Genomic DNA, 27,997 nt, shown 5'->3' with positions numbered 1-27,997 from the left:
AGAAATGGACGGATCCACCGGCAAGAGCCAGATCTCGCGAGATTTCCAAACGACGAGATTGCAGCAGGGGATGACGACCTCGCCATATTTGCCATTTCCTGCTTACGTGAAATGGTCTCCTCTTAGAATTTCTCCGTTTCCGAAGAAAACACGACAAGCAAGACTTCCAACCCGCACATCTTTTAATAGTTAAAGATCCACGGGTGTGTACTAGGTCGTTCGTTAGAGCTAGATACTTTTCTGTAAGTTAAACTTGTTCGCAGAAAATGAGGTGACGAAGGCCGGGCTTGACGTTCTGTCAGGTGGGATTTTCGCCGTGAGTACGTAGTGCTCTCACCTTCACAAAAGCATCCATTTTCCCAGGTAAGAAAGTCATTGTTGGGAGGTCAGTCTTCCTTTTTATTTCTGAACAAATGAGGAGTTGTTCGTGAGTGATGTGGCAGAGAGGGATATCGTGAGAAGAGCAACAAATGATTTCCCAGGACATAAGTGTGTACCCGGGTGGTCCCTCCTCCCAACTTCTGCCCTAGGTTCAGCCGGGCTCATTGTATGGTCATTGGCTCTCTGACATCTATTAAAATGTTAGCTTTTGTGTATATCGTTTCTCCAATGTTCACTCACTCAACTTAACCAGTTTACTGTGACTTCTTCTTTGCTAGTACTTGTAGACAGTTCAGCCCCTTTTCATAAATTTGGTGGTGGCTTCAGTGCCATGTGTGTAGTGATGTGTGTCTTGATGGTCAGAACGGAGTGTGCACAGGTATTTTTGCTTGAACAAGTATGAAAACTGCATTACTAGTAGGCATTTGATTAAGCATATCACACAGTGTCACTCCAACTACCGTCAATACAGATTAATGTTGTTTCACCATTTGTTTGATTTGATTCTTCTAGTCTCATGAATATGACTATTATGAGGTGGCAACATGTCCTTTATTCTTGTCCCCTCAGTTCTTTTGTCAGCTCTTTCCTCATTGCTGAAGGAACTGACTTTTTCTTTCTAAGATTTAATGGTGTGCAAAGTAGTTAAAATCTTCCTCCGGCTTAGCAGGCAATATTTTAAAACCTCAAATCTTACAGATATACAGTAGTTTCCAGTAATCTCCCCTACCATTATCTTACAAGACCTTTCTTGAAGCCATATGTGTGGAAATACCAAAATCATGACACAAAACGGCCACAGGTAGTAAGTCACTTGTATAGTCATGCACAGTCAGGCCCGACCACCCACCCTTTACCTTATGACATTTGCAGATTTAGACTGTGTGGTATGATGCATGGTGAAGTGACAAATACCCTTTCAGAAGCCAAGATTAATTTCTATATAGACAAATCAGTGCAAACATGTAGCCAATACACGTGTTATTCTGCTACTGCTGCTAGTTTTAACGCTGTTGTGTTAAACCTTTGTATTTGTTTGAATTGCAGAAAGTATTTACTAGAACACAAGCAATATCCCTCCACAATGCACCCACCGTCACTTCTGCTGCTGCTAGCTACAGTCCTGGTACTTCTAGTATCTAGAGGCACATCAGGAGAGGAAAAGCCCAAGTTGTACAGTAACCAATGGGCAGTTGAAGTGGTAGGAGGAGAGGAAGAGGCCAGAAAACTAGCTCAATCACATGGGTTCTCTTATAAAGGAAAGGTGAGTACATGTTTTTGACAATTAGTCAAGCAGAAACAATAGCAACGTAAACACTTCAGTGGTTTACCTGTATGCATTTGTACGTCAATGGCTTATGACCTACCTGCTATGTGAAGAATGCAACAATTTGTCTGAGAACTTTCGTTATAAAAAAAAAAGATGTAAAGTTGTAGTGGGTGTGTAACAGTATCCAGTAGCCTTAGGTGTGACCAGCAAAGAAATAAATCTTAAATCATAATTGCTTTGCTTAAAGTCTTTCACTACCATTGGTTCCGATTGGTTAACCATCCCAAACAGCTTCCTAATACTACCAGGGAAGCCCTGTTGTTTGTCAAAGTTTAAAAGCCATTTGGGTAAGAGGAAACATGGGAACAGATAAACAAATGTGGTTTGTTGCTGGGACAGATCTTTTGTGCCAAAGTTGGCTTGATGCCATTTCCTTCTAAGTGTCCCCTTCCATGTACATGCACACATGGATGGCTGAAAGGAAGAGAGCCAAAGCAAGAAGTTAGGGCCTCTTTACACCTACGACATTTTAGAGTCGTGCGATCATCGTCGTGGGCGACGTCGCAGGCGACGGTATTTTTTGGCCGTCTAAAGACGATCAAAACAATCGTACGACGGCAATAAACAGGAAATCCTCGAAATGTCGTGCGACTACCTCGGACCCAGTCGCACGACGTTCAGCGGGGGGGCCTGTGGCTGTGTTTTTCTCGTCTAAAGAAGAATCGTCGCCGGCGACGGAAGTGGGTGATATGCTAATAAGCCTACAGCGTGCTGTTTCCTGTCCGGGAAGGAAAGTTTCTATCGTTTTCTTTGTAAATATGCATGCAGTTAGCAATGGAAACATATTTTTCTCATCCGAAACCAGTTATTCCGGCGCGACGCCCTGCTACCAGTGGCTACTTCTCTAGTATGCCCCTATTCCTCGATCCCCGGGACATCCCCGGCGGTGGCCACGAACTCGGGTTAAATCCCGTCCGTCTCTGTACCAGCCTCAATCTCTTTCTTTGCTGAGCACCGTTCTCAGCGTCTCATCTACAGGGCAACAGTTGTTGCAAAGTCAGTAAAAGCTTCATCTTTTGACGAAAACAAGCGGTTCCCCCGCCATTTTGAATTTGAGCGCAAGAGTTCACTTTGAGTCACACGCGCATATCAATGGAATTCTGCGCCGGGGGGTCCCATGATATTTCCTGACCGTGTGTCTAAAGAAAACCGTCGCCTACGACGATGATCGTACGACCTTATAACATTGTAGGTCTAAAGTGCGCCTTAGACTGACTGTTAGGTAATCAAACATCTGACCTGGCAAATGGCACCTCCTGTTAACTCCTGTTATCATCTGTATTCTAACCAGTGCCACCATTTGCGCTTGAGTCCTTGCCAAGATCCTGGTTAGATCCAGGAAGTAAAAACATGCTGACGTTAGTCCTCTGACGCAGAGAGCCTGTAGCCAGCATCATAGGATGTAACACCAAACAGTGTTAAATCAGTCATTCTTAGTCACATTCTTAATACATTGCAATCTTGGAACTGGATAGATAGATTTCCTACCACAAGTCACAAATGAAATTGCTGGAACATGTTGTAATCATCAACCACCTTGACTGCATCCTTATTGTTAAAGGGCAATGCTGAATTAAGGTTTACATGAGATGTCGAAAATAGTAGGCACAAACTACAAGAAGAACCCAAGTATACATAACATGTCTAGCAGTAAATACAGACTGTTTGTGGTAAATACAGTATGATGTATCAATAGTGCTTATGTTATATGATATAGTCAACAACTCAACATGCACTTCAAATGTTCTGTGTTAAACAGAAATCTTGTTGCTTCATCAGAATGTGGTATCTGTCCTACTGATCCCTAATGGTTTTCCCAGGTTTATGCTTGCATGATTCACAGTGTCAGCTGTGCAGCTTGTATACACAAACCTTGTCCAGCACCAGGCATGGCTCTCTGTTTCAACAACAAGCATATAAAGGGCTATGTATATGACTTTGGAGACTCAGAATGGAACCTTGATTTACAATATCGATCAAAGATTAACCACTGTTGTACATTCCAGACAGAGCAACTGTATTGTGCCATTCTTGTCCTTAACCAGTATGGTTTATGTCTCAACAAACATTCAACTCCCTTGGCTAGGGTGTAACTAAACTTCCACAGGACCTTTTGACCCCAGTCCTCTTTGTCTACCTACTTTATGCCCACCTCTCTCCCACTGGATTACAACAGCTGGAAAATAGTCTTGTTCTTGAGTTTCATTTGTTTTATTATATACACTGAGATACAAAGTTTTTATCCAGCAATAGTTTGGATCTGTTGCCTATACTGAATTTTGTATACCGTATATTAGTTTTGATTTTTATCAAGTCCTTCAACTTAATAAATTGAAGTGCTTGGATGTAACTTTGTGTGGTAAAGATACCAAGAAAGAAGCACTGAAGGAATAGCCTGAGAACCATCGTCCATAATGACCACAGGCTCAGTCAATGCTTGTCGCTTGCTAACCACATGGTTAGCAAGCAGCAAGCATTGAGCCAGTGGTCACTATGGAGGATGGTACTCAGGCTACTGAAGGAAAGTAAAATGCATGCTTTGTGTACTGATTGTCCTAAGCAAGTGAGAGAAAAACAAGGCCTGGTGCAGCCTGTGAGCCTCTCACACAATGAAGCCATACAAATTTACAATGATACATGCCTGATTGGTTCTGCAGGATGGATGGACAGATGGCTGTCACCAGTACTGTGATTGATACACTCATTTATAACATGAGCAGATGTCACCAAGAAACTGTCCCCTGTGTTTGACCACCAGTGGGTTATAGCTTCCAGACCTAGAAATGTTGTTATACAATAACACTATTATGGAGTTGTTTTTTTTATAACGTTAGACTTAGAGCAACTACTAGTATTAGTTATTATAATAATAATAATAATAATATCAGGTGTATTTGCAGCCAGTGCCACAGGCAGGTACCCAATGTGTAGGGTAATGAGGCTGTTTAACGTGTTCGAGGCACCTCCTCGAGCACGGGACCCCCGTTTTACGTCCCTCCCGGAAGACGATTTCGTGGAAAGCTTCGTGAGGCTACAGCAATCCGGACGTCCTTGGTTGGTCTGAAATGCTTAGATTCAGGGAAGTCTACTTTAGCTTGTCTCTTCACTTTTTAAAACAACATCTATTTTCTGCATGGTTTATTACACCATCAGCTAAGGATAGACCAAGGGAAATGGATATGAAATTAAATATGTTCTTAGTATTTTCTGGATAACTGATGAACTTTGTGTGTTTGTATTCTGAACCAATCCTCATCCATGCATGATCCACACTGCAAACAGTGCCTGAAGGTCATGAGTTGTGGGAATCTCATGTTATGAGCAATATGCCAAGTCATCACCATCCCCCACATAGATATAATATGTCAAGAAACTTATCTATCCAGATTGTAATAGTGCTGTGCATTTGGTTAGTACACCAGTAGGTATCTTCGGTATACCATGAAGTTATCTATTTTCGCTGGGAACTTAGCAGTAGAAGGGCAAGTAGGTTTCCAATTCTGTACTACAGTACTAATTGTTGAAAATGTACATTCACAGTGTCGTGTATTCGTGGTAAAGAGGACACTGCGAAAACAGCACAAATAAGATCATAGCAAACATTTCACGATTTACAGTAGGCCCTAAAAAGAATGTGAAAGAAAATAACTTGCCACCATAAGGTAACTGATGTTAACGGTCGCTAGAAATCATATCATGAATTAAATTCTGACTCCTCATTGGCTGAGAGGATTCAGCCATGTAAAAACATGTTGATAACGTGGGATTGCAGCGATCAATTTTTTACAAGGTGATCAACTTTACTGGCATGACGCACGGGGGTAACTAGATTGACTGTAAAATAGCATCTGTACTGGAAGTGATAAAGATAACAGTGATTAAAGTACCTTATCCTTTTTTTCAAAGTGTTAGGCACAAGCTGATTTTGTTAACCTCCTGACGTCAACCCCCCAGTGTCAAGTTGTCAAAATGTTAAACGGGTTTGAGGGAAATCCAATTCAATGCCATGAATGATGTTTACTTATTTGAAACAAGTCAATATCACTTGTTTGCTACTTGTTTAGATGCACCATAAGTTCAACTTACCGTTATAGTATCCCAGTTGAAAACATACGCAACAAAAATTACAAGACAGAGAGGTGGGTTTGTTAAAATGTAATTGTTTGGCACAGAGTTTTCGCAAGTGGTAAGGGTTGTTATTCCAGACACGTAAAGATAACGAACCGAATCTTGCTTAGGGTACAGAATTAGGACTGATTTGCCTAACTAACCAAGCTGATATCCTCTCTAGAAAGGTCAGGTCATACTACTCTACAAGCAGAGGGAAGATCCGGGGTATTTTTGACGTATTTTCGACGTGTTTTATATATTTTTCTACTTTTCCGTTTTAGTTGGGTCTTGGTAGTTAGCGAGAACCAATGAAGAGGAGGGAGACCCAACTAAAAACGGAAAAGTAGAAAAATGTATAAAATACCTGGGATTTCACCTCTGCTTGGAGAGTTTACGGCCATACATGTACTCTTCATTAGCGAGAAGCAATGAAGAATCAACCAGCTTTCAAGGTGGAAAAACAACTTCAAATTTGATATGTTACAAGCAGTTTGGGCAAACACATTTCACTTCTTCAGTACGTGTATTTGATTTGGCACACAAATACTTTGAAATAGTGAGATGCTGTAGATCTTGAAGTTTTTGCAGTTTTATTTTTGTGGTGACCTCTCTATTGCAAATTTATGTCACCACAAATATGTGATCCTAATATATTTGATACTTGTTTCATCTGAAAATTTAGAACACTGAAAACATTTTTTCTCCTACCGCAAAATAAAACCACTGCGATAGTAAATGAATTTACAGTATCCTCTAGCTATATAGCAGGATATCCTTCCTGTGATGACATTTAAGTGTCTATTGACTGTGATGCTGTCTATCTCATTACAATGTTGCATAACATGCCCTTGAAATAATCTCCAGGAAATGTGTGTCAAGTGTGATAACGTACATCTAAGAACATCTTCAGGCTATAGTTCTATTTAAATTGATGATAGCCTAATAAGATAACAGTATAATGCTATATAATATAGCATGCATATACATTGCTAAATAGATTTAGGATTTTTGAAGTAAAATTAACTTCCAGCACTCTTACTCACCCATATGGATTTTATTGTGTGTGCCAAAATTTGCCCAAGAATTTGACCCCCTGTCCAAAGAAAATGATTGATAGTGCCCTTAACCTCTTCCTGGCCAAATGTTCTTTACAGGACCATTTGTCTTTCTTCTTTCCACAAGTGATAGGCCAAAATTCTACTTTAACCAGTTATTGTCACTGATCCTCGTATAAATCAGCAGCAGTTTATTGTGATGTGTAGAACTACCTTGCATGTGAAGGTATTCAGGGCTGATGTCATTGTGGTCTGTTCTACCTCATAAAAGATTCATCACTTCCAGCCAGTGGAGGTAACAGTCCAGTCCAATAATGATAATATTGCAGAGCCGTGGAAGGGTAAAACCGGTCACAAATATTTTACAATCCATGGCAATGTTGAGAAATCAGACTGATGTAAAATCCTGGTAAGATAGTCAATGAATGGTTCCTGTAAAAGCAGTATGTATGTATTACTCAAGAAGTACAGTATATATGAAGTACAGAAAATACTGGTAGCATCATATTCGAATGTCCCAACCTGTCAACTGTGATATTTATTGCATTACTCAAATGCTGGTGTGCATGCTCTATGCACAATGTTAATCTCCCACATATAAAGCAGTAAACCATTTGGCTGCATGAGAGTGAAGCGCAAATGTTGCGTTAAGGCTCTCATGGGGGTCAATTTTCATATTCAAGCACACACAAAGGTATAAGTTGTAAACCCCCAACCCACTCAGGTCACCCCAAACAAGTTCAATAAAAGAAATGGAATGGCCTCCATTATCTGTTGCTAGCTTTTATCTTGTCTAAATTGCATTCTTGTTATTTCCGCGATTGCTGTGAGTATACCCTTGAACCTCACAAATTCTGAGTCTTTATCGTCAGTCCGAACATGAAAACTTGGCTGAAGCTCTCGGAAATGGCAGCCATTACTGATTTGTGGCACTTAACAAGGTTTCATTGCCCCCGGCGTACCTTTACATCTCTAAAAGCATTTCTAAAGAATGTGAATGCTTGTCCTAATGTCATTTTTACTGCTTATGATATGGCTACCATCTGGGATAGAAAGAAAAGCTGAGTTGTGCAGCTTAGACTTGATGTTAGAGTCATGATTATGTTGCAGGATGTAGAGAACATTTACTGTTAATAGTTGGTCCACAATTAAGTATGTATGCACATTTACAGTGTTAACTATATTTCTGACGAAAGTGCAAGTGATGATCAAAATGTGTAATGCCTTGTTTGCCCAGGGCTCGAAATCCATTTTGGGAATATCAATAGGGTCAGAGGTACCTAACCTAAACATTTAGGTGCATAGGAAAAAAAATTTGGGTGCACAAGATACAACAAAGGTTTCGTTATTTTTTCCGACAGTTAAATGTTCAAGAATATGCCATAGACTAGTGTAAGGTTGGACAGCTTTTCAAAAATTCTTCTTCTTCTTTGTTACCCCCAGATGACCCCGCGAGGGGCAAGGTAGGGCAATTCATAGGGCAAGCACATAAAAGATCTATTGCCGGTATTTGGCCCAAACCAACTTTGCACCGGCCCAAAATCTTATTCACACATCTTTAACTCATAATATGCATTTTTACTTGCAGCAAACAGATCCTTCTTTTTGGCGGAAGAAACGCCTTTCACTATTTCAACTTCAAGCAATGTTTTAACAGTATTCTAAGCCCTGCTACCTTGCTACAATATTATATTGTTTTTTCATTAACTGTAATATTGTACAAGATTCCAATGCATAGATGATAGGTGTCATACATGTAGTACTGGATAAGGGGTAGACTCCCACCAACCATGAAGGACGAACACTGTTGATAGTCATGTGGAGGCAAGTAATGCGGCATGATACGGCTGGGAGATATGCAGACAAACCTATATGTCATGTGTGGATAGTGTTGTACCATCACACACACCCCATCACTAGAGGCTATGACCAGTGAAACATTTGACAGATACAATGTAGTTCAATGAATTCATTGACAAAGTTTGAAATTTCTTAAGTTTTGTGTCTTTTGTTGTCTTTTAAGTCAGACATTTACGAAACAATAATTATGTTGTTAACTGTATTTTGAAGACAAATATGTGACTGAATGAGATTAGTACAGCAGGCATTAGATTAGAATGAAAATAGCCATTAGTAATTCATTGTTTCCAGATAATTTCATTAGCTATGCATGGACTGCATGAATTTCAGATCCTATATGTCTGGTTTGCCACGATTAAACCCTAGATTAACAGGTTAGTTTTTACACAGAGGAGTATGTGCAGGTTTTGTTAAGTACTACAAATGCAAATAGAAGAAATGATGTGTGACATAAACTCTCAAATTGTTTGGGAATAAAATCAAATCATTTTCATTACTTAAGTCATAATATCATAAAAGGATTATCAACTTTCTGCCGTAAGCATATTCAACAACAGTTTACAGTCAACCAGCTAAAAAAATCCTTTAAATTAAAATCGTTATGATTTACACATAGTTTTCTTCTTCATCTTTTTTTATCTGGGAAGTGTTGTCTCAACAGCTTTGGTACAGGTCAACTGTGACAACCGAAAATACCTGTTTGGGATCACTGCAAGTGTAGAGCTATTAGAAAAGATTAATGGATTATCAGCTTCAAGCACATGTTCCTTCAGTAGTGTCAAATTTCTCAGCAGCTATATATACTGTATAATCACTGAGTATTTCTTTTGCTTCCCAGTTCACTTCTGAGCTTCAATTTGGATATTTGTTTTCTAGAATAATACAGTCTGCATTTGAAGCAAACATATAGTAGATCTGTTACAGTTGTTGTAGAGTTACCAGAGGTTTTAGAATAAGCCTTGCTGTGCTGGTTTTGGATGGACACCAAGATAGGGTTGGAATTATTTTCTTCGGCTTCAAGTCCAACAATGGAGAAGATTAAAAGTTATCGAGTCTACGAAGGAATTTCCCTTGACAGTGTCTCACTGAAATCATGTGCAATGATTCGCTACAGTTCTCAACATAACAATGATAACATTCACGCCATGGGGTACTGTTAGTTCATTTATTCTCACAGGACTTAACTTTGCAATACGAAGGGAAAGGAGGTTTTCAAAGTTTTTGAAGTTTACGGTTGAAATAGTTTTGTATATGGTACAGTAGAAATAGAGATTTTGTTGTTTGTTTAACAAAAGAATTGCCTTGTCTGCCCAGAGCTAGAAATCCATTTTGGGAATAGAGGCACTGGAGCACCTAACTTAAAAATTCAGGTTAGAGGTAAGCGGGAAAACCACAAAAATGAAACCCTTGCGAACATTTGAAGACTTAGTTCATGATTCAAAAAGAAAAACGGTTCGAACCGTTTCAGCAAAATAAATCAAATTATTTGTGAACATGAACGCTCCGTAACGGTTTCGTTCCGTTTTATTCTGAACCTCCTCCCGAGGTAGTCTGCAACGGTTCAGAATAAAACGGTTTCGCGGAATTATCATCATGAACACAAAAGTGGTTTCGAAACCAGTTCACCTTGATGTTTATGACGTCATACATCTGGGTACATGAGGTCATAGTTATTGGCGTCACTTATGCTTAATAGCGTGGGAAAGAGTTTTTGGCTGTCAATAGGATATTTTGGCCACGTTTTTTAATTGTAAAATCTTGTTACGGCCGCCAACTCGAGGTGTGGGATCACAACAGACTTTGCATGATATGCAAATTCGATGTAAACCGTTTTCAGCGTGGGTGCAAGTTTGCACCGCGGACGCAAAATGTAAACCGTTTCAATTTGGAATATATCCGAAACGGTTCCGTTTTATTTATTTTATGAACAGGGCCTTACAGTGCCTTCAGAATCTAGAATTCGCACAACGGATCATTTTACAATAGAAGAAGTGATGATGCATTAGAAGAGCTTCTGGAGAAAGTTGTCACCTGTCTGCACTGGAACTGTACTATGAAAGAAAAAGATATTGATTGACTTTCAAGGAAAAAGTCTTAATTAAGTCTTGATTAGACCCTTACACTTCACAGTAATGATTTGTGCACTTAATAAGTTAATGCCAATTACAGCAGCTACATGAACATTCGAAATGTCAGGTCAAGCGTTAAATTGCCAAACTTGCAGAACTGTTCTAGCATAACGTTATCCTTACGTCCTTCAAGCTTTACATTAGAGCAAACCTTGGCCATGGGAAGTGAAGTTCATTTGAACAGCCTGACTGTATTATTGATTTCAGTGGTGAAACCTGCAATTAGGGGTCACAATCCAACTATGGGGAGACATTGCTAGAATGAGCCTTCAAATAGTTCAAGAAAGATATTGATAAGCTACATATGAAAAAAAGACAAACATTTTGCTTTGGTCTCTTATATTATACATGTATGTATCTTAAGTACCTGACATTTTCCATAATCAAATCCGTTGTATTATAGAATAGGTAGGGGAGCTCTGACCATGCAGGGCGTCTCTAGGAGGAGGACGGAAATTTGCTTGCTTCGTCAAATTAATTTCCATCCCGCCCAAAAATCTAAACTTCAGGACATTGAATTGATGAAAGTTTATTGTCGTAAGCTTGAATAGAAATAACAGATTTAAAAGCAAAAAGTAACAACATGGGCTGCCAAACAATTGCAATGAGTTGGACAGAAAAATGAAAGCTGGAGACAGTCCTAAGTCAGTGTTACTGATAGGAAATGGTTGGTTTTCAGTTATTTCATGCTAGTATGATCAAAAGATGGCAGGCTCGGATATTGATACTCTGAGATTGTCCCACAGTAGGAGTATTTTTAACCCCATGTCTGGGTCAGCTATGTTATTCTGCTGGGCATCAAGCCAATATAACCTTGGAGCTAATATAACCCTAAGTGGTTTTAAAGGGGTCAGGCACAAGCTTGTTCCACCTATATACCTGTGATCTTCATGGGTTTTTGTATTTGAAGGTTATTTGAAAAGTTAGAGGTGATGAGGAATATGCCAATCATGGCGACAACTTGGCCAGGGTTTATCGTAACCTTAGAGAACGCGATAGCCTCTCGATGTTGTTATGGATGCTGTTGAAATGTCAGCATGCGTCAAAATGTTGGACATGTATTCCAGCAATGTAGATGGAATGGTGCGTCGTGGTGCAATAAACTGCCACAGGAATCTGCTGGGTCACCAAGAGCAAGGGCACAGGATAATCATGTGCCCTGACAATCAGTCATTGACCCATGGAGAATTTAGGACTCGAAATTCACTTTTGGAAATAGGTGTACTGGTACACCTAACCTATGAATTCCTGTCCATAGAAAACATATATTGGGTGCGCAACATAGAATCAAGTGGAATGTCAGCAAAACCAAATTACAAAGTTACAGCCCCTCTTTGGAGCTTGAATCCGAAATTCTACAGCTAACTTCAAAATTTTCAACAAAGAATACAACAAAGGTTGTTTTTTCTGACACTTCAATGTCAACAATATGCTGTATACTAGTTTCCAATAGTGCCTTTATAAATGTATGTTACTCCACACAAATATATATGTGTACCCACAGCCAAAAAAGTTGTTGCAGCTCCAATTTGGGGTGTACAAAAGTACAAATGCAGCCAGTATTTCGAGCCCTGTAATGACCCATACAGAGTTACATTGTCAGAGATAAACTGTGTTAAATATGTCACTGGTAGATCACTAGATGTGAGCAAACATAGTACACCTTGTATGACAATGTATGTATATCATTTTGTCATTTGTTCTTAATACATACTCCTCTTTAAATTGCAGATCCTAAGTGGTATCTACCTGTTTGAGCACAGAGCAGTTTTTAAAAGGTCACTAAGACAAAACCTACAAAGGCATCAGCGACTAAGGAGAGAACCAACTGTAAGTCAGTGACTTTTATGTTTCCCAATCTAAAGTCATAAGAATACTCAAACTTTTGTTGATGGTATCAAGTGACATAAGCCTGTAACCAAGTATTTACAGTTCATTAGTTGCAATCAATGAGGGCCTGCATGCCCCTTTTACGTAGAGCTTAATCGGCCGTTTTAATTTTACGTAGAGCGTTGCCGACCACTCCATAATTTAGCGTAGAGTGTAGGGAGGCTTTTCTGAATTTAGCGTAGAGCGTTGTCGGGACCCCCCATGCAGGCCCTCATCAATGGTATTGGCAATTTCACTCTCATTTTCACTGTTGATATTACTTGAAATTGAGTTAGTTATTGTCAATGTGGAAAAAATCCTGGTTAAAAAACTAACTATTTTGTTATTCCCTTTGCAGGTGAGATGGCTGGAGCAGCAAGAAATCAAGAGGAGAATAAAAAGAGACTTTAGACAAAAGAGAACAATAGAATTTAGTGATCCCGAGTGGTCAGCAATGTGGTACTTGGTATGTACTACCTTTATATATTACATTAAATATCATTCATATGTGTAGCTCATGCCAGATAATAGTGCTTAAGAGGCTTTTCCTGTTTCTTTTACCCTTTCTTGGCCTATTGGGTGTTGTGAAAGATCCTTCTAAAGTATCCAAGCAATCAAGGCTGCCAAATTCTATGTTCGTCACAAATCTGTACTATATGGTATGCTATGCAACATGCGATTTTCATTTTGATTAGATAGTCTTTTTTGTATCCAATTGAGTATTGAAGCCTTTGTTGGTAGCTTTCACAAGTTTTACCCAAGTCGTTTTGTATTGTTACCTCCATGAAAAATAGAGGTATCGTTTTTGATGTGTCTGTCTGTGTGTCTGCCTGTGTTTCCGAAATATTTGTTGTCAGCACAACTTTAGAACCTCTGGATGGATTGTGATAATATTTGGTATGTGATTGAAGTTCAAGGTCGATTTTGGGCTCCTTGGTGTGTGACCTTGTTGTTACTGTGTCATCCATATTTCTAGAATCAAAATTCAAATGTAAAACTCTAACATCAACTTTTTTACCAATTCTAGCAATTAAAAATTACATGTCAACTTCTCTTCAGCATAACCCGAATAACCTGGACATGAATGTGATCCCCGCCTGGGAGAAGGGGTACACGGGGCAGGGTGTGGTGGTCACCATTCTGGACGACGGTATCGAGAGGGACCATCCTGATCTGGAGGAGAACTATGTGAGTTGTACCCTGGTGCCTATAGGATAGACCAATTCCATAGCCCTGATCCCAAAGCCCTGCCCACCTCCGTCAAACATAGAAATGCAAAGTAAAAACATAAAAATGCAAACGTCTGATGGACATGCAACCACTCTCATTGGTTGAACCGCTAATTGTGATGGACAGTCAGGATCGGTCTATTGTAGGATTATAGAACTAAAACTAGAAATACCCCCAAACGAAATTTTGTCTAACGTTGATGGTTTGAAACAAAGGAAAATTCTTAGAATAGAAGGGAGGAAGAAATGCCTGCATGACTTTGAGAACAGAAGAAGAACAGATATGTTCACTCAAGGTGAAGTTCAGTTACAGAATGAATACTGTAGCCACTCAGGGATTGTACTAACGACCCTTTGATGCACTTATTGATGTATAGAAAGTCAGGTTGCTGGCAAAGAAAGATTACCTCCAAACATTATCCTCCCCCATCAGCAGACCATTAGAGCTAATGGGCCAATAGATTCACATCAAACCGTATGCACAGAAGTTCTTTGTGGACATAATGTGGTTCTAAAGATCTTTTTAAGGTATTTTATCTGCCAAGGAGTCGTGTATCTTTAGGCTTCCATTACTTAAGATATAATGAGAGGTATAATGGTCAGTATAGACCAGCTCTTAGAGGTCAGTTCCAGGTCACAACACACCTAATAAATCTTTTTGTAGAAGTTACTAATTGGTGTCTTGACCTTCTGTAGGATCCGGATGCGAGTTATGATGTGAATGCCGATGACCCAGACCCTATGCCAAGGTACAACCCAAGCAATGAGAACAGGTGAGCCATATTTTCTGTGTGCTTCATTTCCACAGTAGTGAAATCAGGGGTGGACCAAGAAGATGTTCTTTCTCCTGAGAAGTTCTAAAGTAGAAAAGATGGTCTTGCATTAGTTTTCAAAGACATATACATTATTCATGTATATAGCATTCTCCTGTCTTTGATCTATAAGTATAACTCTCTCAATGCTGACAAATGGTAAACCCAAAATTGGAGCTGTGCGCCTAATTTTTGACTGTGTGCACCAGGAAACCTAGATAATTGTATAGGGTTCAATTTTTAGATTCAAGCTCTGAAGAGAGTCAGTAAGGTTTGTAATTAGGTTTGGCTGACATTCTAATTCATTTTATATTTGTACCCAAAGTTTTTTCTGTGCACCTACATGTATTCTCCCAAATGAATTTCGAGGCCCTGGGGGATTGAAGTTAAGGCTACAACACATTTGATTGTCTGCTGTGAACTATTGCAACATTCCCTTACAGACATGGAACCCGCTGTGCTGGGGAGGTGTCTTCCGTTGCCAATAACGATGTTTGCGGAGTTGGCATCGCCTACCACTCCCGTATCGGAGGGGTGAGGATGTTAGATGGTGACGTCACTGACGCTGTGGAGGCCAAGTCCATAGGGCTGAGGCCAGAACATATCGATGTCTACAGTGCCAGCTGGGGACCGGACGACGACGGAAGAACAGTTGACGGTCCTGCGTCTTTGGCAAAGGCGGCTTTCGAAACTGGTATCAGAGAGGTGTGTAGTTAATTTCTTGTAGACTTAGAGTCTAGATTTTAAGTACTACTTTTATGACCAATTTGGACTATTGATTTCTACAATTGGAATACAATATTTTGTCTGCGTTCTAAAGACAGTGTGCGTGTTTGTAAGTGAAGAATATACTGTAAATGCATTTATTTTCGCAGGGAGTTAATTTTGTGGTAGGGAGAAAATAGTGTGTTTGCGGCGGTTTAAAGTCCGCGGTTGAAAGAATGGAGAAGGGAGTCAGAAGACATAACAGGCATTTTCATGGTAGTATTAAGTTTGCCCTGAAGAGGTCACCGGAAAAAAAACACGCAAACATTAAACCACCGCAAAAGTTTCAATATTTACAGTGCAACAAGTACAAACTGTTCTAAGATCATGCCATGTGTTGCACAGGGTCGTGGTGGGAAAGGCTCCATCTTTGTCTGGGCGTCTGGAAACGGCGGTCGTGACGAGGACAGCTGCAACTGTGACGGCTACACCAACAGTATCTACACCATGTCGGTCAGCAGTGCGTCCGAGAGGGGCAACATCCCCTGGTACCTGGAGAAGTGTTCCTCCACCCTGGCTACCACATACAGCAGCGGATCTGGCGCTGAGAGGCAGATAGTAAGGCACCCTTCCACTAGACCTTGTACTTGTAGTGCCATGTGGCACATAGGGTAGCAAGTTTCCTTACTGCTTCAGTAGCGAGGTATATTTCTACAGGGAGAGGTTGCTAGCCCTTCCCCTTAAAGTGCCCATTTTACGTCCAAAAGATATTTCAGCCCCAACCGAGATGTCCTGACCCCGGACTTGAACCTGGGGTCTTCAAGATACCAACTGATTGGAAACAGGAGCTCAACTGTGAGGCTACTATCAGTTGAGCCACAGGGACATCCTTGAGTGACCAAAATTGCTTTTGTGTGACCTTTTCTTTTACATTTGGAAAATGATGACAAATGTCAAAGTTTGACAACAAAAGACACAAAATGTACAAAGATTTGCTCTTGTTTGGTCGCTCAGTGGTCGCATCCTTTAGTTAGAAGTGGGTGTAAGGGCATACTTGTAGCTTGATCACCTGGAAGAATTTCACAGGCCACAAATTAGATCATGAGATAGGTTGCTCCTTCTTCTGTCTTCTTCACTGAGTTAATGAACAGCAATAGGATAAGCCTGTCAATACCTGCTTCTTTGATCCTGGCGTTTACACTTGATGTTAGTAAGTTGCAGAAAGTTTTTAGTGGAAGTATTCCCAATCAGTTGTACAGGACAATCAGTCAATTTTAGGGACTAGTGCAAGGAATGAGGGGTACAAAAAATCTATGTATGATATTGAAGGTCGGGATTTTTTAATCATTCTTTTATATATGGATTCAATCATTGCACTTTTCTATGGAAGCACCATAGGTTGCATTCATTTTGTACATTTGCGCAAAGGGAGATATAGTTATTGATTTTATTTTCATATACTGTATTGGAATTTCTAATGAAAAGTACTGTAAAATAGAATATCTGCCAAATATTAAAGAGTTTCAAGATCTAACACAAGGTTTTTTTCTCAGGTCAGTACAGATCTAAGACATCGCTGCACAGAGTCTCACACAGGCACATCAGCCTCCGCACCCCTCGCAGCTGCCATCGTCGCCCTGACACTCGAGGCTAAGTGAGTCCCAACCTTCTACACTAAAGGCATTCATATACAAAATGACTAGACTTAGGGATAGGTACTAAGAAAGAAAAGGGGTTGGACAAACACTGTAAATTTGATATTCACAGGGACTTCATTTTGGAGTAGAAAGGGAATGGAGGTTTTCACTTTTAAGTTTGCAGGGGAAATTATTCTTTACTTTTAGTACAGTAATGATGTATTGTTTTCAATGTGGAAAAGAATGAATCAAGTTATACATATGGTAATGCATATTGGCACTGGATAAGTCACTGCAAAGATAACTCAACCGCTAACATTTCAAGATATACAATATATTCTTCTGCAAAAACTGATGGCCAGCGTTTTTCAGTTGATAATGTATGTATATGTTTCTAAAAAGTCTTTTCAATGTGGAAACGAATTAATCAGTAAACAGTTTAAACGTTTGTATATATGCCAGCATTGATCATTGTATATCTAAATCTTTTGGTTGGCCTCTGTAATGTTGATGAAACAAATGTCTCTGACAGTCCCAATCTATCCTGGCGTGACTTACAACACATTGTGGTGAGAACTGCCCGACCGGACAACCTACATGCTGACGATTTCACGACCAACGCTGCTGGTTACAAAGGTAATGCCTGATTTAGTAATTTACATAAACATCTGGCATACTGCAGTTTACATATGCACCAGTAATAGTTAAGAAATATTGTACTACATAGACTAGGAACCATATTACTCTCAAAATTTTGGTTTATTACTGTAACTTAGTTTAAGTTCATTTACTTTCTCTGTTGTTTTCTTTTGTGGGAAAAGGAGGCTTTTGATGTTTTAATTTTGCAGTTGAAACAATTTTGTAGTAAAGTTGTAATACTGTACATTGGAAGCACATTTTCCCGGTGTGCTGAATTTGTGGTGGACCATGAAAATGAAACTACAGCAAAAAATTAACAGCAATCCTAACTTCTGTTGTTTGTCTCCATGTTTCTGCAGTGAGTCATGCCTTTGGGTTTGGACTGATGGATGCAGGAGCCATGGTTAACCTGGCGGAACGGTGGCAGAACGTTCCACCACAGAGGGTCTGTTCTGTACCTGGCATGAACAGGCCAACGTAAGTATTAGATTGCTGTACAACATAAAGTAACAGAGAATATAAGGAGAATCTAATTACGGTTTCGAGAAAGTACCAGTAATACAACAAAGGTTATTATTTTTTCTGACACTTAAAGAATATGCTGTATACTATAGTACCCTTATGTACATAACCCACCACAAATCTCTGTGTGCACCTACACTGTCAAAAAGTAGGTGCACAGCTCCAAATTTGAGAACGCAAAAGTGCATATGTACCCAGTATTTTGAGCCAAGGAAGTTCAAATGCATGTAGATATATTCTGGTCATTTAGTGTATTCTAACACCTCCTGGAACAAGAGCATATATTCTCCTCCCTTTAGCTCCATCCCTGCGTCCAACCGACTGGTCCTCCACAAGACCACTGACGGCTGTAAGGATACGAACAAAGAGGTGACCAGGCTGGAACACGTACAGGCCAGACTGACCATCACAACCATGCGGCGCGGCGAGCTCCAGATCTACCTAATCTCGCCCTCCGGAACACGGTCAACACTGTTGGATCACAGGTTGGTGCTGGTTCTCTACGATGTAGATTGTCTATCATTGTAAAGGGAATGGCAGTCATTGTTGCGATTAAATTAGGGTTACTACTAGTGAAATTGAAAGAGATCTTGAGATCCTGATTAACTCACTGAACTTCTACTGGTCATGACAGAGAAGACGGATTATATGTACAGTATTTACAGGTTCATTGTACCAGGGAAAGTCCCCTCGCTCTTACAACAAGTACAATGAACAGTGGACCATGGCTTAACATCCCATCTTTAAGGCTGCAACCCTTTCCAGTAGCGTGCAAGCTGAGATTTGAAGTCACAACCTCTTGGTCCAAACGCAGGGTCACTGAATACTGGAATATGCACACTTCACATTAAAATATCTCAGTAATTTAGTTTTTGGTATACTTCCCCACAGGTCCCGGGATGACTCCGCGAGTGGTTTTAATGGCTGGGAGTTCATGACAACTCACACATGGGACGAGAACCCTGAGGGAACATGGACACTAGAAATCAACAACATGGACAGGCATGCAGGTAAGGAACTGTCTAAGACAAATCATCAGTGGAAGGAGAGAGAGATACTGTTGTTATATGTTTTGCTAGATGTGTATAGATTAGGATATGGTACCCAGTTCTATTTCTTTAGATTGCTCAAGACTGCATGAAATTATTATCAATTTATAGTTCTTTTGCTTCATGTAACATGTAATCTCATCCCTTGCCCAAAACCAGCTCATGGGCGTGATATGGTTAGTTTCCTCAGTTCTTAACTGTCTTTTCCATCCATTCAGGCATGTTGAAAGAGTGGACCCTTGTCTTGAGAGGGACATCAGAGAGCCAGGGCCACCCATCCAACCCCCACACCCCCCACCCACAGCTCTGCACACAGACAGACAGCAATGGCGTTTGTATAGGTAGGAACTTCACACACACACACACTTTGTACAGTTATGTGTACTACGTTTATTTATCCAAGAGAAAAGCTGTCTCATGCAATACAGAAAGTGATAGAAGAAGTTATGCCGAACATCTTTCTTTCCTGTGGCTTATGACAGAAAAGGGACAGGCAAGTGGCCCTCACATGATTGAACATATCAGTTAATACTCCAACATATAAAATCCCATATACTGCTGAATATAAGACCTTCCTAAAGCAGTTAAAATGGCACTGGCCTGTCCCTTTGCAGCTCTCAAGTTCAAAGCAATGTCTTCTTGAAATATTCTTATTTCTTATGAATGCCTGACATGTGTAATGGCTAAATCGAGCCTTTGAAGAAGGAAAGCCATCGCTTTTTAGTGCTGAACTGTAGTTTACAGCTAACCAAGTCAGAACACCATTAGTTGTTTAGATCCTGTACCACATTGACTGTTCCTGTTTTATCCTATCCTTCCCACTCCAAGAAACCGGACTAGCTAGGCCCTTGAGATTTGTATTCACTCAGTTATATCTGTGCAGTGAGAAAAGAAAATCATTAAAATGTTGTGTTTTTTGTTACCTAGAACACATACAGTGTGTACATGTTTCAGTAATGTTTACATGCAGTTTTGCCCATTTGAAGTCTGTCTTTGAATAACATTAGTTTTTCAAACTTGTAGCTTAGTTTTGTCTTCCAGTGTATTGTATAGTTGTGGATAGGTAAGTAGTGAAGACAAAAGTGCATGACATGGTGAAATGGTGACAGATTTACTGGGTTGCATGTTGTTCCGTTGTGAGTCACAAGGGGGCGGGAGTGTCTCTCTGTCAGCTCAGGTACCCAGACTGCCAGTCAGGAAACCTGGTCTGTTTTTAATTTCACCTGCTTTTCCCTTTGTTCTGCACTCCTGGTCATCACCTGTCCATATTTATCTCATGATGCAAGGTACTTAAGGACTGGTAAAGCAGGGCCAATAAAAGCAGCAATAAACTTTCTGTAAATCTCTAGTCCTTTCAAACATATTGGAGATGGTAAAGAGTCTGCAATGTTATTACGCTCACAAACCTTTATTCACTCAGTGTAACGGTGCTCCTATTGGCCACGATCATGTATTACTCATCCAAATTTTATACCATGAAATAGACTGGGCTCTAGGGGTTTCAGATCTAAATTGCAATTGATCAGTGTTCAACATCTAAATCTTGTTTCCAAGTTGAAAAGAATACAAAAATATACGCTCACGTTGATGTGAAAGATTGATAAGCTCTACAATCTGTAGTTGTTTAACTCCCCACTTATTTATGATTATGGATCCCAGAAAAGCTTTGATATTAATGTTTATGTGCAGGAAATCTGATAAACTCATCTTTGTGATTTAGTCACTTTTTGAGCAGTTTTAATTTGATGTCGTTGGGTGCTACGTTTGTCACATCAGATCATTATATATCTACCTTCTTGAGTAAAAGACATTCCTATTAAAACTAAACATGTAGAAATATTGGGATTTGAATCTTTAAATCATACAGACTAGGAGGAATAGATTCACAGTGTTGGCGTGATTCAGGATGTGTTTTGTAAGTCCCCCCAAATAGCATGTAGGTCCCATCTTCCCCAATATCCTTCACCTGTCCTTCAAACACCTTGTATTGCCAGGGCTTGCTGCAGTAGTTTTCCCAGTGCTGCTGGTCGATGCCAAAATTGTGCAGCAGAGCTTATTGCTTTAGATTGCCACTGAACTTTGTGCTGTCTGTTTCAAAACTGTTGTAAAATCTTGTCTGAGAGCCACAGTTCCGAAGGAGCTGTGAGTTTCACACCAGATTTTACGTTTATATTGTGTTTCCTAATTCATGTGCTCACACAGCCAAATTTCCTGTCTAACTAGAGACAGGTCAGGTTTGGTTTGGTCTAGTGAGAGAGACACCCTGTGAAGCTACAGTTTGTGTTTTTTTCACTGTGCTAACCACCCTGCCTGTTCCTGCTTCATGTTTGTCTCCATGTGATTTAGAAGTCTTTGAGCCTAGCTGGTGACTGGACCCTGGACTGTACCAAATACTGTAAATCTTGAAACTTTTGCAGTGGTTTTATTTTATACGGTAACCTCTCTACCGTAGATTTGTTGCACCGCGAATATGCGTCACCAGTATATTTATACTGTAGTATGGGTTATTTTCAACCGTGAACATGAAACACTGTGAAAAACTCTTTTTCCCTCCTTCTGGGAAATAAAGTCACTGCAAATATAAATGAATTTACAGTAGTCTTATTGGGCTGGACTTTTCTGCATCTTGATGTAGTTTTTTCCAGCTTGAGTGCTGTCCAGGTCCATGTCACGTTCCAGATATCTTTTCTAGAGATTTGTAGGGTAGAATGTAAGCTTTAGTGTATGTTCTACGAGCCTGTGTAAGTATGAGGAGTTTGGCTGTGCATGTTGATGATGCCTATTTGAACCTGTCTTGTCTCCTGCCCCGACAGCCAACTCAGCCGTCCGCCTCACAGTTTGGTCCCACGGCCCAGGCTGCTGCCTGACGCCCCTAGTAGTCCTTATATGCTGCCTCACGGCGGCTTTACAAGGAGTGGGGCCTTTTTAGTACTCCCGAGACATACGATTCCGACATTCCTGCGGGTAACAGCCATTTTCCTCTTGTACCGTAAATGTTGTTCACGTTTGTTAGTTAGTTGTTAGTTTGCTGGTTCCTATGTACTTTGTATCATGGGATAGCAGCAGGACATGGACCACCCCCAGCTTCGCACAAACTAACTAACTGCTGTACAAACGACTAACCAACAAATGTGGTGAATTGTGGTGGCTCTACAAACAGCTAACTGATGATTGCAAGAGGTGCCCAGGGGTGTAAAAGCTATAGATAACAGTCCACGCCTAGTCTTTCCTCTTTTTTGCTTCTTTTTTTTCTTCTTTTTTTTTCACTGAAAATTTCCTGTTAACATACTGGAAACCTTACCATTTGAAGGGGATTTATGGTAGGGTTGAAATGACTGACTGAAAACTGCTGATACATTCCTTGCCAGAGGGCTCAACCCACCAAGCCCCCCAAGTCACACCCTCGGCCTCTACCACAATAAAGCAGGAAAGCACATCCACTGCCACTTCTACCGCTGTTAAAACGGAGCGGAAATCCACTGCTGTGAAAACAGAGGCAGTTACTCCGAGCCCCAGCACTGCAACTTTGGGTAGGCTGTTTTGCAATGAGGGTGTGGAAGTAAACAAGCTGTCTCTGCCTGTGGCTTTATCTAATGCTCTGTCTGACTGTCTGTCTCAAACGTTATTTGTAAATTTCTGGTGAAGGGAAGCTTTTTGGTGAACAGAGCTTGTGAAATGTCTTACCAAAGTACATATGCCGATACATTCCTCGCCAGAGCGCTCTACCCACCCCACATCCACACCCTCGGCCTCTACCACAATAAAGCAGGAGAGCACGTCCACTGCCACTTCTACGGCCGTTAAAACGGAGCGGAAATCTACGGCAGTGAAAACTGAGGCAATCCCGACTCCTGGCAAGGCAACTTTGGGTAGGCTGTTCCTTCCTGAGGATAGGGCTGGATCAAAATGGCAAGGAGTGCATGTTTGGGGATAAGGATACGGCGTAAACTAGACATACAAATTAAGATACTTGTGCAGGGTCTGCTGGACGGCACCTCGCACTTGCCTAAAAATCAAAGCTGTTGCTTTCTCCTTTGCGGTGACAAGTTTTGTGGCCTCTTCCTCTGTTAACGCTTAACTACTCTAATAAGCACATCTACTGAAGAACATGAAATGATGGGGGTACCCATCTACCTTTGTGGGTTAGCCTTCAAGTGGTGTCATTTCGTGTTATTTTCTGTCTAGTAGTAGTTGGTCTGTTTTTAAGGGCAGCCTCCCACCATTCGTGGTACGATGCTTTAAAATGTCAAATTGTATAGATGAATTTTCTCTTGGCCCATGAACAAGACAAGTTGTAAAGTGCATTCTTCATCACCCTCTTCAATTGCAGACTGCGGCCTAGTCTTAAACGCCTGTCGTAAGGTAGATGTAGCATCTCCTGGTATGCATATCTTCAATTCCAGAAGGCCCTTTTTTCTTATCCATTAAAAGGTCAACTGTTCAATTTGAATGATATGGTTCTAAAAGTGATCAACACATTCTGTTATTCCAAATGCTTTGCAGAACCTGATAGTAAGTATCTCTAGAATACCTGGCTTTGTCCTCCCGAGGTCAGACCAGCCATGGCCAACAAAGTATGGGGAATCATATAGTGACCACTTAATGCATAAGTCTGATTGTCAAACACTTGAACAATCCTCGTAAGGCCTTCTGTTACATTATGCACAACCACCCAAAGCCCTGTTTGATTGTCCGAATCTTTATGGTATTTGTTCAACTTCTGCTTGTAGAAGGCTGCATCACTTGGCACCAAGAGAGATGGCAACAGCTTTGAACAATCACTACTCAGTTTATATGACTATACTTGACTATACTGGAAGCTGGTGGTGGTCCATATCTGTCAGTCATTGTCTTGTATTCTTTTCCACTGTTCACATGAAGCTGATCTGTCTGTATCACCCCTTGAACATGAGTGGTTTTGATCCAAATTTAGCAAGCTGTGTATCAGGTAGGTCAGGAGTTTGGATCAATACACTTCAAAAACAGGGGTGGTCAGGCTGGTCAGCTTGCTATTATATCGAATATATGCTTATTTGTCTGTCTTTCCATCTTCCCTTGACACTCCCTCCCTAAAGAAAGCAGGCAAAAGCATGCACATGTGTTTGATTGTTAATTTGACTGTAACTTGCCTGCTTTTGCATGCTAAGGAAATCCAAATGTTTGAGAGCAACTTGCATGCTGCTCTAAACACTTAAAACAAGAAACTCACTCATAGCACCATTTTGCAAAAGCACTTGCAGGATCATGATATACATGAGGCAACGTTCCCATTGTATGTATGTGATGATTAACTAACTGGCAGCTATTGGTTTTTGTGTGTAACATGTATTGTTATAAACTGAAATGACTTAGAAATGAACAGATTTGCCAGAAACAGAACCAGATGAAAACAGTTGTAAAGCCAACTTGGCTTTCACAATATTACATCATTCTTGCAGGTCATGGTTTTCCATGGAACCATTCTTCGTTTGAACTGTGCATGCACGACATCAATGGGGAAAGCCCCTGCCTTTTAAATGTTTTGTCTAAACCATGCTTTATGCATGTCCCAATGTGTTTTGTTTATGTCTCAGGGGCCTTCAACTTGGACATATTACCCTCAGTGCATCACACCGCACATGCAGAGTTCAAACTATGAACCATTTCATTCCTCCATTTCTCCTAATTTTTCGATTTCACCAAAAAAAAATTGTAAGATGAGTCATTCATATTCAAGACGATATTTTTCTACCACTGGTTTGGACAGCAATCAATTTTGCAATTCATGCCTCTCAAGCTAAAAATTTCACAAAAAAATACCTTTATTCTTTGTGTCTGTTTTTTTATATCTTTTATTTTCAATTTTTTGCCCTGTCCTCTTCTCCAAATCCGCCACTCTGCTTTCCAGCAGAACCAACTTTTACAAACCTTACAATCCAGGTATTGTGTGGAAGGCAATCCGATGTGGAAGTTTTTCATATATTTTTAACAAGTCCTTCCCTAACATACTTGAACTGTAAGGCTGTGGCTAGATTTTTTGTGTGCAAAATGCTGGTAACAAAACTTGTTCATAACCAGCATGGCCAAGAACATGACTGCAGCAAATATAGAAAAGTTCAGCAAATATAGAAATGTTCTTGTGTCCAGCTAAACTTACCACTACTGACCTATTAACTCAAGCCATTGAACAGCTCATTGCATATCAATGATAACAACTTCATCGTACATAATATCATTCATTCCCTCTAACCTATACAAAGCATGCAACATTTGCCATTGTTGTTATTGTTGATGGTAGAGTTTCTATTGTTATGATAGACAACATTTTGTTAAGCATTCATGATATCTTTTCATTGAATAGAGGTACATGTATGCAATATTGTGATATTCCAATACAACTGAAAGTGTATGTGATATGTTGAATCATCAGTGGCTCAGCAAACAATAGTTGTGTAAAGTTGTTCATTTCATTTTTACTTTTCTGGATAACCTTTACCAAACAAAAGCAGAATAAAACTTTGACTCAGAATCATGATATGTTTGCAGATGAAGCCACTTGTGCTGGTTTAACTTTTTTAATGCTCTCTTTGCCTCCCAGAATGCAAGGAACCAAACTACCTCTTGGACGACATGTGTGTGAAAACCTGCCCCAATAGGTACTACCCATCAGACTCCAGCGACCAATCACAGGGAAGGACTTGTGAGTCATGTGACAAGACTTGTCTGACCTGCTCTGGTGCACGGCCCTATGAGTGCCTTACCTGCGGCCCCCTCAACCACCTGTTTAACAGCACCTGTTTCCCCATGAAGCAACTTCCCCTCGACCAAGGGCCTTACCTTTTCTATGTTGCTGCTGTGTTCTTCTGCATCCTAGCTGTCATTCTCTTCTTTGTGATCTTCGGTGTCTTGCACATGAGGACCAACAGTCAGTGCTGCTTTAGAGAGGAGGTTCAGTACGTGGACCTGAACGGGCTCGGTCAGAAGGATCGCAACGGACTGGTCACCGAGGGAGAGATGTTCCTCAGCAGCGATGAAGAAGACTTGTACAGTCGAGACTAAGAAAGGTCGAAAACCTGCTTATGTCAAGACTTTTGACACATGAAACTGTCACAAGCAGGAAAATCTTATGAAATTACAAACAATCGATCATTCTGTCTGTATTTATAAATGGGTTCCCTTGTATTTTAGAACAACTGATCAAATTCTATATATATATATATATATGGTATTACATTGTGTAGGGGTGGCAATGGAACTGATGCAGCTATGTATGAGAAAGAAGAACAAGAATCATATTTTCTGTCCTGAACTGTGATTGTGCCTTTATTTCTACACGTTTCATTGATTGAAAATCAGCTTATTTCATTTCTTTGCAATGTCTGGTGATGTTCCGTAGATATGTGTGGATAAAAAAGAACAAGTAGCTACTCCTACATGTACCAAGACAAAGGGAAGTGTCCTTGTTTTATTCTAGCCTGCTGAACAATGTTATGTATACCTGGAAAACTATAGCTACGTTGTGCAATATCATCAATAGTACAGTCTGTACAGATACTGCATTATGTACAATTTTCTAAGGAAGGAAAAAAAAACAGGACACAGACATTGATGACTACTGTACAAATATGTCAGTGAACTGTTTGGGAGCTTTAGAATAAATGGCATGTCTGAAATGTGCAGCTCAATTTCATTACTTAAGAACAATCAGATAATTTTTAGGGCTCCCTATAAGTTGACAGCACGGTCACATTTGTCGTAGGCCATCCTACAATTTTTTTCATGTTGAATTTTCGAAGAGGCTGGGACCAACTGCCAAAAAGGATCTTAGAGAGCCCTTTCTGCTGACAGCTGAAGTTCGTATGACGTGTGCACGACTATCCCAAAAATGTTTGCGACCATACGATGATCGTACGACGAATGTGTCTGTTACTGTAATGCAAGATGAAAGTATGGATACTTATGACTCTGCCATATTCAGTTCCCCTGACCTTAAATTAGGATAGGTGTTTTCCACAGTTTTTTTTTGGTGTTATGGAGGGAGGCGTCTATCATAGCAGAAGTCCTTGTGACCAAACTGTACCTTCAGAGAAGGCCTACAAAAAGACAGAAGTTGCTGTAGAAATTCAGATACTTGCAACTTGATCCATGATGAGCATGTAAAACATTGGAGTTGGTGGCTGGTACCTATATGAGGTAGATAAATATATCAGGTTGTTAGTAATACATGTTTTCTGTAAGAATAGTTTATCATAAAGTTAAGGTCATGTACATGTGTATTTCCTAATGCATGTTTTTGGAGTTTCGAAACTTCTATATCAACAAAATTTTTGCCCCTTTTACTTTGTGTATGATTGTTGAAGAATGATAAATCCAAAGATGTGAGATTATTAGTATATGTTGTTTATCATGGAGGAAAATTTGTAAGGGAAAGTTATTATATAGATGGAGTGGTAGATATGTAGACATAAATTGTACAGGTACAAAAAAACATACCAGTATAGAAGGGAATCTTGCTGTAGATAGCAAAAGGAATGGAGACAATTCCATTTTGTACCAAAGAATTGGATTATTTTTGATAAAAGATCCATGGTGCAGTGTTTGTTTGAGCTTGTAAGTTCTGTACTGTTACAGTAGCTTGTGTGGGTGTGTATGCTTGTAAATATACCGGACTGATAAATCACTGAGATGTAA

The 27,997-nt window shown here is 40.1% G+C and overlaps 1 protein-coding gene across 6 annotated transcripts; it reads left to right on the top strand.

The window, feature by feature from the left end:
• The first annotated feature begins 48 nt into the window (after positions 1-48).
• On the top strand, positions 49-27,997 carry LOC136428230 (furin-like). 6 transcript variants are annotated; one of them, XM_066417572.1, is made up of 17 exons: positions 49-203; positions 1,429-1,645; positions 12,597-12,695; positions 13,093-13,200; positions 13,794-13,922; positions 14,660-14,736; positions 15,219-15,480; positions 15,886-16,098; positions 17,034-17,134; positions 17,650-17,753; positions 18,116-18,233; positions 18,578-18,763; positions 19,170-19,288; positions 19,546-19,668; positions 22,696-22,857; positions 23,044-23,196; positions 25,905-27,997. In XM_066417572.1, the coding sequence occupies exons 2-17, from the start codon at positions 1,466-1,468 to the stop codon at positions 26,363-26,365; spliced, it is 2,595 nt and encodes an 864-aa protein (XP_066273669.1). In that variant the 5' UTR covers positions 49-203; positions 1,429-1,465; the 3' UTR covers positions 26,366-27,997. The 6 variants fall into 6 exon arrangements, with proteins under 6 accessions (XP_066273669.1, XP_066273668.1, XP_066273670.1 ...); XM_066417571.1 differs by having other exon boundaries at positions 50-363; XM_066417573.1 differs by lacking the exon at positions 22,696-22,857 and having other exon boundaries at positions 50-363.

Source organism: Branchiostoma lanceolatum, chromosome 2, assembly GCF_035083965.1.
Source record: "Branchiostoma lanceolatum isolate klBraLanc5 chromosome 2, klBraLanc5.hap2, whole genome shotgun sequence".
Lineage (NCBI taxonomy): Eukaryota > Metazoa > Chordata > Leptocardii > Amphioxiformes > Branchiostomatidae > Branchiostoma > Branchiostoma lanceolatum.
The sequence above is the reverse complement of the archived record's forward strand: the minus strand, read 5'-3'. Positions and strand labels throughout refer to the sequence as shown.

Bases quoted from the DNA above. Each gene is read 5' to 3' on its own strand.
- LOC136428230 (XM_066417572.1), top strand. From the start codon at position 1,466: ATGCACCCACCGTCACTTCTGCTGCTGCTAGCTACAGTCCTGGTACTT. The intron at 13,923-14,659 runs GTGAGTTGTACC...GACCTTCTGTAG, and splicing joins CTGATCTGGAGGAGAACTAT to GATCCGGATGCGAGTTATGA. The intron at 17,754-18,115 runs GTAATGCCTGAT...ATGTTTCTGCAG, and splicing joins CAACGCTGCTGGTTACAAAG to TGAGTCATGCCTTTGGGTTT.